Source organism: Triticum urartu, chromosome 7A, assembly GCF_056163025.1.
Source record: "Triticum urartu cultivar PI428250 chromosome 7A, HENAU_Tu73, whole genome shotgun sequence".
NCBI classification, from domain to species: domain Eukaryota; kingdom Viridiplantae; phylum Streptophyta; class Magnoliopsida; order Poales; family Poaceae; genus Triticum; species Triticum urartu.
In genome coordinates this window covers 128,530,096-128,544,189 of record NC_141879.1, presented here as the reverse complement: position 1 = coordinate 128,544,189, position 14,094 = coordinate 128,530,096, and the positions used below count along the sequence as shown (strand labels likewise).

The following is a 14,094-nucleotide window of genomic DNA, read 5'->3' as shown; positions in this document are numbered from 1 at the left end:
GTTTCCTACATCGTCAGGGAGTATTGTAGGGTTAACTTATGTATAATATTAAAGTACTCATTAGTCATGGTAGAAAATTTAAGGGTAGACAGTCGTTGTAGCCAACTTACAATATCATTAGGTTAACTGACATCATGGAAAACAAACATGTAGAGAGTTGCTTCTCGTATCACTAGTTTTGGTTCCTGTGGCATTAAATTGCTCAGAGAAAAAAATTTCAAAATATATTCATGAGGTCTAGTTTTGAGTAGCTATCTGTGAGGGGTCCAAAAGTGAAAACGGATCCCAATTATGATGTTCTGCTCAAAAGTTATAGCTTTTTGGTAAAAAAATCTAAACATGGTATTCTTCTTCTTGGAGTGTGTAGGCACGGACTCTTTTTATGGGTGTGTCTATAACAACTAGCCAGCAAACGTGTGAAGGTGCACAGACAAGATGAGTCACCGCGTCCTTTTTGGTGAGAGTGAAAAAAAGCATTCTTCTTATAGATGTGTGTCTAGGACCACTCACCAGCAAATTACTACTCTCTTCGTCTAGGTGTATAAGTCACCTTACGAAAACCAAATAATCCCAAAACATTAGGCATGGTACATTAACTCTGACCGTTTCTTGTTTTGTGACATATCAACCAATAAAAATTGTGGGCCGTGCATACTTTCAATGATTTAAGACTACCAACCACGACATGCAGTGGTTAGTTCATTGCATGCAATGCTATTAATTAGAAAAAATATTAAGTTCTCTCGTTTTCCCCTCCACCTTGGTCGCGCTGCACAACCTAAGACTAGTCACAGTGGGGAATAACTTAGAGTAGTAACATGCATATGTTACTAGTCTATGTTACTACCTCCACAGTGGATAGTAACATATGTGTTGTGTCATGCATCACTTCATTTATTACGTTATAGACTCATCTTTTCTTAATATATGTGATGTTATAGTAACTAGTTATGTTATCACATGTCTCTCTTTCTTCATTAATTGCATGCCACATCATCTATTTTGCCTAGATAAGTGTGATGTTACCACCTACTCCCTCCGGTCCTTTTTCGTTCGCATATAAGATTTATCTGAAGTCAAACCTCGTAAACTTTGACCAAGTTTGTAGAAAAAAATATCAACATTCAGATTGTGAAATCAATTACATTAGATACATCATGACTTTAGTTTTCACATTGTATAAATTTAGCATTGTAGATGTTAATATTTTTTCATATAAATATGGTCAAACTTGACGTAGTTTGACTTCATACAATTCTTATATGCAGAGTAAAAAGGACCGGAGGGAGTATATTACTCCCACTGTGGGTAGTCTAAGGCTGCCCGTAATGAAAGTATCATAGGTAGTATCATGCATGCCAACTAAGTAATTTTGATGAAATGGCATAGAATTAAATGAAGAAAGAGAGGCTTGAGTATCATATCATGATACCATATCATATTAAATGATGTGTTACTTTTGTGTCATGCATGACAATAAATATAGTCTTCTATGATACCAACATATAATACTATGCATTAGCGATGTAGTATCATAGACTAGTATCATATGCATGATACTAATATATGATACTCCCCATTACAACCATCCTAAGACTACCTACAGTGGGAGTAACATAGATAGTAACATCACACATATCTAGATAAAATAGATGATGTGGCAAGTAATAAATGAAGAAAGAGAGGAGAGTTGTAACATAGCTAGTTACTAGTAGTATGAGTAACATCACACATATCAAGGCAAGATGAGTCTATAGCCTAATAAATGAAGTGTTGCATGTTACCACACATATGTTACTCCCCACTGTAGAGGTAGTAACATAGACTAGTAACATGCATATGTTATTACTCTATGTTACTACTCATTGTGGCTAGTCTAAGATGACTTATATACCTAGATGAAGGAAGTAGTTAGACGCGTCCATATCATATCTATCAATACCATAGGTGCATGATAAAGTGGCATAGAGTATTGGCCAATGACGTTTTCAAGAGAATCTCCGCGGCTTTAGAAATCAAATCACATGTATTTTCTACTCAATACAAAAATAAATCAAGTGTATTTATTGCTTCAATTACCAAGAACATTTCCCGTTGACAAACGACAGAATAGTAGTGCTTCAATTCGCCACCTCACACGTTTCAAATCCCCACCCTGCATCATTTTTGCCTTAACGAAAAAACCACATAGAATATAGCAAGAAAATATTATATTCAACTTTAACCCCACACATTATTAATTGATGGTAAAATAAAGAAAAATGTATCAAAGGAAGCATTTAAAATACCACAATGTCCAGTAGTGCAGACAACAGCCGAGCAAGGGCGGGTTGGTTATTGCCTTGGCCTCTTGCCGAGCGGTCTCGGTTCAATTCCCATGCGGTAGGCTATAGTTTGCAGTTCCCTCGTTCGATCATGATTGAACATATGGGAAGCTGTTCGGATCCGCCCTAGAATAAGTGTGTTCGCCAATTACATTTATCGTTATTTAATATATAGCTTTTGATCTTTTCGCAAAAAGAAGTTTTATCAACCTTATCAATACCACTCCTTTCAATCTTTAGTCCATTGAATGCATAACATATAAGAATTTAATTTGGGACATATATGAGTAAGTGATTAATATCGCACCCATCATAGTAAATAAGGTCCTCCCCAAGAGAAGAATTTGCATGTATTTTCTAATTTATGTAAGGGCCGGTTGTGCTACTATATATGAGTGAAGCCCATGTCTAGCCGATGAAACTTGTGATTTTTTTTGTATATCTGATTGCTAATATTATATCGTACCTAAAATCTTAAAAGTGCAGCTTCACTTTTTGACTTCTTCGAGCGCACACCTGTGCGGGTTGTCCGATAGAATCGAACGGAGGAAAACCGCTAGGGATGAGGCGCAATTGATTTCCTGTGATCCCATTGGACAACTGAGAACAGTCCACTTATTCAAATGACTAAGGCTAGTCATAGTGGGAGTAACATAAGTAGTAACATAGATGCCACATAAGCAAAAAAGATGATGTGTCATGTAATTAAAGAGGAAAGAGACAAATAGAGTAACATAATATGTTACCATCACATAGCGGTTTCCAATACAAAATGAGTCTACAAAGCAATAAATGAAGATATGTATGTTACTACACCTATGACACTTCCCATTATGAAGGTGGTAACATGAACTAGTAATATATGTATGTTACTAGTCTAAGTTACTCCCCACTATGACTAGCCTAATGGGCTAGGGGGAAATTCATCACACGAGACAAAACTCGATGGACACCAAGAGTACAATCACATGCATTTACTTACTTTTTCCAAAAGAAAGTCTACAACTTTCAAACCGTGTGTCAAAACTACGATATATATGTTTCCATTGTTAGCCTACTTGCGCCTAGCTCTTTAAAACTAGACTCTATATTGATATGTTTCAACAAACTCTTGGAGAAACTTGAGTGCTACATGAACTAAGTTTTGTATTACGAGAAACAACTTTATTATTGTGCAAGCCAACTTCCTATTAGATTTGGAAGAGTGCAGCATGTGCGTGCATTTTTTGGAAATAAAATCTATAACTTTTGAATCGACCGTTGGAGTTGAGATTCATTTTCGCCCTTGAAGTTGACTCATGCGGCACTAAACTTGCACACAACTGCTAATTAGTTACATGCAGCACTATGAAAATTCAACAACTAAGTATATTGGTGTTTATGAAGTTTCATATTATTGCTAACTAATTAGTTGCTCAGATGTACTCCAAAAGTTGCCTACTATGATTTTTAGTTGCCTACCTGAAAATTAAGGTATCCACGTTGCTATGATAGGTTGTCTACCTTGATGATACTTAGTTGCCAACAATAACATTAAAGAAATAACTCGATATCCTTTAATCAGAACAACAATATAGTCTAAGGGCATCAGAGGCTTTTCATTGCATATACTTAGATAAGCTGAAAAAACATGCACCGACAAGAACTGGCTGGCTTATTATTTAGGGCTTATTTTCATAGAACCTTATCAGGGGCTTATTTTTATGAGCTTATTTTCACAGCATAGCTCAAAAGAACTGGGCTTTGGTTACCGTCGATACTTAGTTTCCTACATCGCCGGGGAGTATTGTAGGGTTAACTTCCATACAATATTAGGGTACTCACTAGTCATGATAAAAAATTTAAGGGTAGACAGTCGTGGTAGCCAACTTACAATATCATTAGGTTATTTGTCATTATGAAAAATGAACATGTAGAGAGGTGCTTCTCGTATCACTAATTTTGGTTCCTGCGTGGCACTAAATTGCTCAGAGAAAATTTCGTCAAAATATATTCATACTCCCTCCGTTTTTATTTAGTTCGCATATCAGCTTTGGTCAAAGTCAAGCTTTACAAACTTTGACCAAGTTTATATACAAAAATATTAAGATATACAATAACAAATCAACAACATTAGATTTATTATTAAATGTACTTTCACATCGTATAGATTTATTATGATAAGTGTCTATATTGTTTTTTATAAACTTAGTCAAACTTTACGAAGTTTGACTTTAGTCAACTTTAATATGCAGAGTAAATAAAAACGAAGGGAGTATAAGGTCTAGTTTCGAGTAGCTGTCTGTGAGGAGTCCAAAGGTGAAAACGGATCCCAATTATGATGTTTTGCTCAAAAGTTATAGATTTTTGAAAAAATAAATCAAAACATGGTTTTCTTCTTAGTTGGAGTGTGTAGGCACGGACTTCTTTTTATGGGTGTGTGTCTAAGAATCACTAGCCAACAAACGTGTGAGGGCGCACAAACAAGATGAGTCACCGCTTCCTTTTCAGTGGGAGTGAAAAAAAAGTATTCTTCTTATGGATGTGTGTTTAGAACCACTCACCAGCAAATTACTAGCTAGACGCGTTCATACCATATTTATCAATACGGTAGGTGTATGATAAAGTGGCATTGAGTACTGGCCAGTAACGTTTCCAAGAGTATCTCCGCGGCTTTATTAAAAATCAAATCGAACATATTTTCTACTCAAAACAAAAATAAATCAAGTGTAAAGAACATTTCCCATGGGCAAACGACAGAACAGCTAGCAGTGCTTCAATTCCACACCTCGTGACCTGGTACTACTATATATGTATGCAACTGCACATGTGTGCCGTGCTCCATTCATTGCACACAACCCAAGGTCGAGCAATGTCGTCCTCGTCGTACTTCGGGAGGCCGTCCTACTGCGCCATGGCCCTAGTCCTCCTCCTCACCCTGCTCTGCATCGCCTTCCCCGCCTACCTGCGCAACCCGGTCAGCGTCGCCAGCTGCTTCACGGGAGCCGACGTCCGCGCCGCCGCCGCCGCCCAACCAGCGGCGTCGGCGTCGGCGGCGTTGGTGGCGGACGACGGGGGCCGCCGCCCGGGCCAGCTCCGCATCCTCCTCGGCGTGCACACGATGCCCAAGAAGCACTCCCGGAGGCACCTGATCCGGATGGCGTACGCGCTGCAGCAGACGGCGGCCCTCCGCGGCGCGGCGCGGGTGGACGTCCGGTTCGCGCTCTGCGCGCGGCCGATGCCGCCCGAGCACGGCGCGTTCGTGGCGCTGGAGCGCCGCGCCTACGGTGACGTGCTGCTCTTCAACTGCACCGAGAACGCCGAGGACGGCAAGACGTACACCTACTTCTCGGACCTGCCGGCCATGCTCGGCGCCTCCGGCGGCGAGGGCCGCAGGCCGCCGTACGACTACGTGATGAAGGTGGACGACGACACGTACCTCCGGCTGGACGCGCTGGTGGAGACGCTGCGGCGGGCGCCGCGGGAGGACATGTACTACGGCGTGGGCCTGCCGTTCATGGACCGGGTGTCGCCGCCGTTCATGCTCGGCATGGGGTACGCGCTCTCCTGGGACCTCGTCCAGTGGATCACCGCCTCCGACATGGTCAGGAGGAAGGCCAAAGGTACGCCCTCCCTCTGCTTGTGAACCATAAAAAAGTCCAGTAGAACATCTGTCATCACATGTCCTCGAAACTAATGGCGTGTGCATAAGGTGTGGAGGACGTGACCATGGGGAACTGGCTGAACGAGGGGGGCAAGGCAAAGAACAGGGTGAACATCTTCCCCAGGATGTACGACTACAAGAGCGCCGAGGCCAAGGATTTCCTGGAGGACACCATCGGCGTGCACCAGCTCAAGGCGGACATCAGGTGGGCGCACACGCTGGCGCACTTCAACGCCACCTCCGGCGATCTCCGGCCTTCCAGAGAGGGGAGCTCATAGATTCATATGTGGAAGACAGACCTGTAAATTTGCAGAGTCAAACTGCCTCACTGAAGGGCAGCCTGTCTAGAAACCCAGCAGTTTCACATGCATATCATACATTTGGCATTAATTAAACGCTGAATTCCAGAGTTTCCAAACAGGGCCTGAATGTTGCATTATTTTCCACTTATAAGAGCATCATTTCTCTGCACTGATAAGAGCTCACTAGAAAGAACTAAAATACAATGAACAGCCATGCTAGATGTACAGGATGAACCAGAGGCCTTCCTGGAGACAGGAAGGTGAAATATCTACTCGCCAATTCGATCCGAGAAAGGACCTCACCATCCCTGGCGCGCTTGGATCTTTACTAGAGGGAATGCTTTCCCACGCTCACCGACAGCTAGTCGACTTTATGAACGGCATGGCTATACATGTAGTAGACCATCCTCACCATTTCAGTTTCTCTACTCGGCTCCAGACATGAATTCCCTGTTCGGGCGATCATCTGACAAGGGGTATGCGCCAACAAATGGTTGGCATGTCCATCTCCACTGGCGAATAATCAGCTGTAGTTATCGTCTGGCGGATGCAGCAAGGTGAGCACAGCAGATATCTTGTGCAAAGAAATGAAACGCTAGAGACCTTTTAACTCGGGGCAGGGCTCTTTCTAGACCTTCTTGACTCACTGGACTTATGTTCAGGACCTGCCTCTTCCGGCATTTTGGCCTGGCTAGATTCACTCGCTCGAGATCTGGACCTGGATATCCGTCGGCTTCTTCTAGTTCCTGTGTGCTTTTCTGCATCTGCATCCGTTGGCTTCGACTTTGCTCTGACCGACCTTGCACTAGAAGACCCACGCGATTTCCGTTTTGAACCCACACCCTGTTTGGCCACCTGTTTTAATCCTTGTTGGGTTTGACACTGGTCATTATTTTCTTGCAACTCTGAACAAACAATTGATGCTGAAGTTCCCTGCACAATGAAATACGTACATGTTATCGGCGAGCTTCAAGAACAAGAAAAACAACATGCAGAGAATAAAGGCTCGAAAACATTCAAATCATTCAGGAGGAAAGATTTTTTTTTAATTTCATCACCAATCAATGATCGGCTGATAATTTTGGTGTGAGAACATGCGAGAATCAGTCCACAAAATACAACACCAAACATAGAAGACAAACATCTTGAAACATCAGTAGCGCAGTGCTTGACATTTAATCATAGCATAGCAGAAGAGGAAAAAACACAGTACAAAACATCTTGAAACATCATTAGCGCAGTGCTCGACATTTAATCATAGCATAGCAGAAGAGGGAAAAAACACAGTACAGTGCAACACCAGATTCATGTGCCAAGCATTACCTTGTTTGTAGTCGAACAAGGTTCTGTGCCCTGAACTTGCTCGTCTTCAGAATCATCCATTTCCTCACATTCAAACTCAACATGCTGGCTCTCTTCCTCGGAATCACTTAATTCTTCTTGTTCCATTACAATGCCTTGCATTGTTTCCTCACCAGGCCTTTCAGTGTCATGATGAGGACTAGCATTCCCAGGCTGTAAATTCAAAATACTAGCTCTGTCCTTCACAGGCCTTTCTGGCTGAATTCTGGATTTACTAGGAGTACTTCTCAAATCATTTGCAATCCTGAAATCCACTGAGGAACATAAATGAATGTCCAAATCAATGTTGGTATCCCTCTCACAAGGGCTTGTGGATTCTTGCATATCAATACCGTTCTCTCTTTCACTTGTCGACGCTTCCCTAACTGTTGACTGGTCATCCACTGGAGGTTCCCTAATACGACCGTCAGATTGATTAGAAAGTGGACGACAGTCCTCTTCTGGTACTTCCACATGCATCTCAGCTTCAGGTCTTTGCAGCAGAGGATGGAAGTCGATGGTATTAGCATTGACAGGAGCTCTTTCCATGCCATCTGTAGTCTGCGTATTACTTTTCTCAACTTGAACTTTCTCAAAAGGGAAAAGATTATAATTTCTTGAATGACTAGTAAGATTTTGAACCGAATGGCTATGTGACGAAAGCACTTCTCGAGGATGCTGAAAAAGCAAAGGATGCATTTGAAAATCTTGCTCAGCGCCATCTTCCATCGAACGTGCATCACGCCCATGTTGTTGCGATCTGTCAGTAGTACTATGATGAGGGAAAAGATTTAGCTGTGTGTAAACACATTCTGTAAAGGTTGGAGGTGGCACAGGAAACAGATCCTGCGCCGCATTCTGATGAAATTCCATCTGAGATATCACACGGACAGAAGGAGGAAGGTTTACAGGAGGCAAATCTGGGGCCAACTTGACGACATGGCTACCTTTCTCTTTAGACAATTGTGAAGCTTGCGGTTCATCCAAAGTCACACCAAACACCCTTTTAGTTGAAGGACCATCAGAAGCGCAAGAGCTAAAAGGTATATATGCAGCGCCGACACCATGATGCGTACCATTTCTTTTATGCTGCTCAAAGCGGCCATATGCAGAACCACATTCATCATTGAGGCTGGTGCCCGTTTGCATCATATTCATGCTCCTATTCTCTGTGTCTGCTAAAAATGCTTCATTGACATATGGATCATCACCATCATCATCATCATCATCATCATCATCATCATTTTCAACATCCTCAAAAGCATCATTATCAGTCTGTCACGAAAGCAATATACATCATGCTCAATAACACTAGTCTAAATGGAAATAGGTATTCAAGGTTCTCTTGTGAGTTCGGTAACACACTAACCTCCTGCTCACGACCTACTTGTGAATCAGCCATGGAAGCTTTTAATTGCCTCCTCTTCGCTTCATATGTTCTCCTCTTTGCTTTCAAAGCCTCACTTTTACTGTAAGATCGCTGGATTCCATTGGCAACTCTCCACTGACGCTGGAGCAGTGAAGGATCTCTGTATGGCACAACAAACTTCCAAACAGATGTCCAATCATGTTTGAATATCTTGAGCCCCTGCATCAACATAGGAATGAGGGGAAAATTAAGCAAATACCAATTCAACAGGGAACAGAAGATAGTCTGCAGACACAGATATAACCACCTCTTCGATACGCTGCACTTCCTCACTAGTCAATGGAGAATTCTTCATACGGCGCACATCCTGCATTATTTCGACAAATATGCTCAGTACTTTGGTAGTATGTTGATTTTTTCAAAGACAGCAGTTAAGTAGATCAACATCTACATCCTATTGGGGATCACCATAACAGCCAGTAGAGCACGAGGATTGGGTCATCACAGTTTCAAATCGGTATTGGTTTTTGCTAAACGGGAACATATTGACCTACTACTTTAAAACACACAGGAGTGCTCTTTGAAACTTCCAGTGACAAGAGGTAAGATCATAGAGCCCCACCAAAGCACTATAAATTTCGTCATTGTTCTATACCCTTTAAAAATAGAGCTGGTAGAAGTCATTTCTCAGCTTGCTTCTAATTATAATAACCAAATGTGATATGGTCCATATTACAGAAGTTAGCTTTTACAGTTTCCCAGGGATTTTTTTAGTCCTACTTTACGTTGACACATAAGAAAAACTGAAAAGATATGTTGCAAAAACATAAAAGATTAAAATAATGGTGATTCAAACACTGCCAATACTTCTTAAGGGGCTTCAGTACTTAGAAAATCATTATAGAAAAGAAGTCTCTGCCGACGAAACACATATCAGTTTCAAAACTAGACGATGGGATGAACCGGCACCCCATACTTATGCTAATCAGTTAAGACCTTAGAAATATTCTTGAACCTCAAAGGCTTATAAGAATTCCTTAAGCATATTATGTACCAGTAAATGGAAAGATGTATACTTACTTACCTTGACTGGATTGTCAGTAGCTTTTGCTGAGCTGCGGTTCTTCTGTCTCACAAATATCTACACTACAAAAAGTTATGTTACTGAAACAGCATAAAGCATACAAAGAGAAACCAGGATTTTGAGCAGCTGAAAACTTGGTCAAGAGACTAAACTAAGCACTGGGCAAAATAAGAATTTCCCCATATGATCTGGAGTTGTGGTTCTTAGCTGAGATTAGAGGATCAAGATTGATCTAAGCTTGCTCGTATAACGGCAACAAAAGCAGAACAATTTACAGGCAGTAGCCTTTGTTGAAATTAAGCATATAAGAGTCACCAAATCTTTATTCAAAACATGCAACCTGGTGTATTAGTTATTAGGAGTAGATATCAAATTAGGCCGGCCATAGTGCCAGCACCCAGCAGTTTGGAAACTCTCACTGCCATGTTAATACAATCAAAACAACACTTGTTTCTAATACCCACTCTTTAATGAATTCCATTTCTTCATACTATCTGATAGTCAGACAAAGTCTGTCATAACACCAAGGGCACCAAACAAGTGATGAGAATACTAAATTGGTATGTCTAGCAAATAATAGAAAACTGTGAGGTACTCAATGAAACAAATAAATGGCACCACAATTGTACCTGATGCGTTGACTTGCAAGGAAGAAAACGCTTTTGTATCGCTTCCCAGTCATTATTATATTCCAGAAGTCCTAGAGCTAATAACCTGCAGGCAGAACATAAAGTAAGAATGTTACATAGCCAAGAAAACAAATGATAGCACAGTTGTATTTGGGTGATATATAATCATGCAATTGAAAAGGGTAATATATGATGCCACACTAAGCAAGTGGACAAAAAATATCAAACTTAATACGATTAACCACCCAAAAGGAGACCTTACAAAAATTTCAATATGAAGATGAAAGGACAGCTTCGTAAAGCCAGATACAAATTGCATAAAACAGTGACAGTAATACAGGAAAGAAAACATTACAACCTCAATGGAGACTACAATAAAATTTCGACATTCAGCATTCCTTAAACCTTACATTTTGAAGATTGAAATTCATGCATCATGGATAGATTAGAATTAACAGAAAAGAAAACCATAATGCATGCCTTATAAACGTTAGTGAAAATGTAAATCATACCCGTCCTCTGCATCAGTGAAAAGCAGTCTACTGACCATAGCTGCGGGAGGTGGCTTATGAGGAAACAGCGAAAAATTGAATAGTGGATAAAATCTCTGCGCCAATCTTGCAATATCAAATGGAACAAGAGCAACCGACTCCTTTTTAGTACTCTCAAAAAGGGTAGCAGCTAATGATTTCTTGGGCTGTGACTGGCCAGGTGAAGCTGGTGTTGATGTGGACACATTATTTGGTCTGTCTTGAGAAATATTGTTAGCATCTCTGCCAGTGCTAAGTACCGGTGATGGAAAAAGAGGTTCTTTCCTAAAGCGGATCCTCTCTGGAGTGCCATCCACATGGCTTTTTCTATACTTCACAACAGCTGTCAATTGAGTAAAAAAAGATTTTAAGTCATGGCAAACAAGATGAAAAAGAGTATTTGCAAAAAAAGGGTACTTGCGTACTCACCGCCTGCAACATCACTTAAATAGCTGAGGGCCAAATGAAGTGGTGAGACATCAAGGATGGACATAACAGGATTCTTAATTAATGGAATCCATTGGCATTGCGAGGTCTCAGAAGAAGCATGACTAATTGCTGACCGAAGATGCTGCCCTTCAAAATAGAATTGTTGACGTATAGTGTTTTTCCTAGCCAATGCTTGATCACGGTAGCCAACCAACTCAACTATCATTTTTTTAACATCAGCAGCCACACGCTGTTTAGATGGGTCAAGAACGCATAGAGAGAAGGTTTGGATCATGAGCTGAACATGTTCATATATCAAAATATGCAATTGGCCAAGTTGCTCATCAGTAAACCCCTTCACTACAGCAGCACCAGTTGCTGATGATGATGAGGAAGGGACATTGATGTTCTGGGATGGATACTGCCCAGGAACCTGGGGTGTAGGTGAGAAATTTGGGACAATCGGTCGCAAATTAGGTTTAGTTGATTCCTGTTGATGATTGACTGCCCTAGACGACTCAGGTCTCTTCTTCCTAGTCTGAGGCCTATGACCATCTTTCTTATTCCTACCATTTATGTTCTTATCATTCTCGACATTTTCACCACCATCACTTTCCAGGGCCTCCTCAATTTCGAGCTCAAAGTCCGCATCATTCTCATCTTCATCCTGGGTTTCATCCCCCTGGCAAGGCTGCGTGCCATCGCCTCCACCAGACAGGACAGCTGAAAGAAACTTGCGGTATTCCTCTTCCTCATCAACATTCTGCAGGTCACCATCATCGTCAGATTCCTGGAGAAAGGTCTCTAACTCGTCAAGTGCGTAATTTGCCAGAGAGTATCTTGCCCGTGTCCGCCTGCAGATTGCATCTTCCTCGGTACCTTCATGCAACAGGGGATGAGTATTCTGTACTGGTGGAGAGAAGGAAGCTACAGTCTGTAAGGGTTTCTTTCCCAATCCATTAACACGGCCTTCTCCATTCTCACAATGCAACTGGGTAGAACTGCTCGCTGGAACATTTTCTTTGCAGGCACCTTTGGCTGACAAACTTTCTTTGGGAAGCACACAATCACCTGCATTTTCTTTGCAGGCACCTTTGGCTGACAAACTTTCTGTGGGAAGTACACAATCACCTGCATTTCCATTACCAGGACTATTGCGAAGAAGCACCTCAGTGCTTGGTTGATTTTGAAAGCTAGTTCCCTCGCATTCTGCCTCTGAGGTGAGGCTTGACGAGGTCTCGGATGGTGATCCTTCCCTATATAAAGGGTTGAAATCCATGTCATCGTCCTCCACATCATCATCGACGTCCATACTAAATGAAGCAAGGGTAGCTTAGGCAAACAGTAGAACTGCCTACACCCTGTCATTCATTAGGTGAAGACAAATAAGTTAACAGTCTTAAAACTGTTGCTTGCTAGAAACAATAACAAGAGGCACGGCAATGAAACATAAGACTAATACATATAGCAAATGCCTTAAATAACACGTAGGTAAAGCCGTCAAGGATCGTGGCGAAGTAATTTTAGCTTTTTATAGGAGATGACTTATAGGTGCAAGATGGTCATTTAAGTTTTGGGAATGATATTAAGTCACAAAAGCTCATTTAGTATTTAACTCGACGGTCGCAAACGTAAATTCTTTAATGATTACATCTTTAGCTACAGTACATACAATACCATGTGATTATCAAGGATTAAGATGATGAACAAAACTTTCTTCATGCATTTCAGTCGGCTTTTTTTACAATAAATCATATCTTCCAAGTCTTTGGAGAATCAAGTCGCAATGGATGGTGACTAGAATGTATACAGCCACAAAGTAGACATGCCTAGAGTGTAATACTTAGGAAGAGGCATATATATCCTACAAACAACGCAATCCGGCCAAAACAAGGGTGAAGCACGAACAAAATAGACTAGTTACCAAGCATATTCGAACCCTAGTAGCATAATAGCGCCCGGATTTACAGAATTTTGGTGTGAAGGGGAACCAAAATTGCAGGTTTCCTGGTGAGAGAAACTTCCAAATTCGCTACCGACAGAACGGGCCTTCGGCAGTCCCGATGAAATTGATGAAAAAGATCGGGGCAAGGAGGTGAAATTAGGGCTTACACTTTGGACCCGGCGACCTCCCTCCGCCGAGGGGGCGCGAGCGAGAGGCGCGTTGAACCGGGAAAGGGACGAGCCGACCTCGGCTCCTGGGAGGGAGAGCTCGGCGCCGGCGGCGGCCTCGCGGGGGAAGGACGCGCGGCGTCGGCGGCGGAGGCGGACGACGGCGACGGGGGAAGAGGGTGCGGCCGTACGTGGTCGGTTACCCCCCAGCGGAACGAACCGATCGAAATCGGGTGGCGGACCGGCTCGCGACCCGTTAAGTGGACTCATGGGCCTGGAGAGGCCCACGCGTAGAGGTGAAACAAGCCCACCGCCCGTGCAGCCCATCTTG

At 42.1% G+C, this 14,094-nt stretch overlaps 2 protein-coding genes across 2 annotated transcripts; one reads left to right on the top strand and one right to left on the bottom strand.

Moving 5' to 3' along the window:
• The first annotated feature begins 5,061 nt into the window (after nt 1–5,061).
• LOC125520963 (beta-1,3-galactosyltransferase pvg3-like) lies at nt 5,062–6,385 on the top strand. The gene is made up of 2 exons (XM_048686004.2): nt 5,062–5,926; nt 6,016–6,385. Exons 1-2 carry the CDS (start codon nt 5,119–5,121, stop codon nt 6,243–6,245), a joined length of 1,038 nt encoding a protein of 345 aa, XP_048541961.2. The 5' UTR covers nt 5,062–5,118; the 3' UTR covers nt 6,246–6,385.
• Nucleotides 6,327–14,001, bottom strand: DUO3 (Homeodomain-like superfamily protein). The gene is made up of 9 exons (XM_048686003.2): nt 13,764–14,001; nt 11,652–13,012; nt 11,205–11,565; nt 10,693–10,777; nt 10,064–10,120; nt 9,287–9,346; nt 8,980–9,198; nt 7,593–8,885; nt 6,327–7,202 (listed from the first exon to the last, which is right to left on the bottom strand). Exons 2-9 carry the CDS (start codon nt 12,961–12,963, stop codon nt 6,876–6,878), a joined length of 3,714 nt encoding a protein of 1,237 aa, XP_048541960.1. The 5' UTR covers nt 12,964–13,012; nt 13,764–14,001; the 3' UTR covers nt 6,327–6,875.
• Nucleotides 14,002–14,094: the final 93 nt, after the last annotated feature.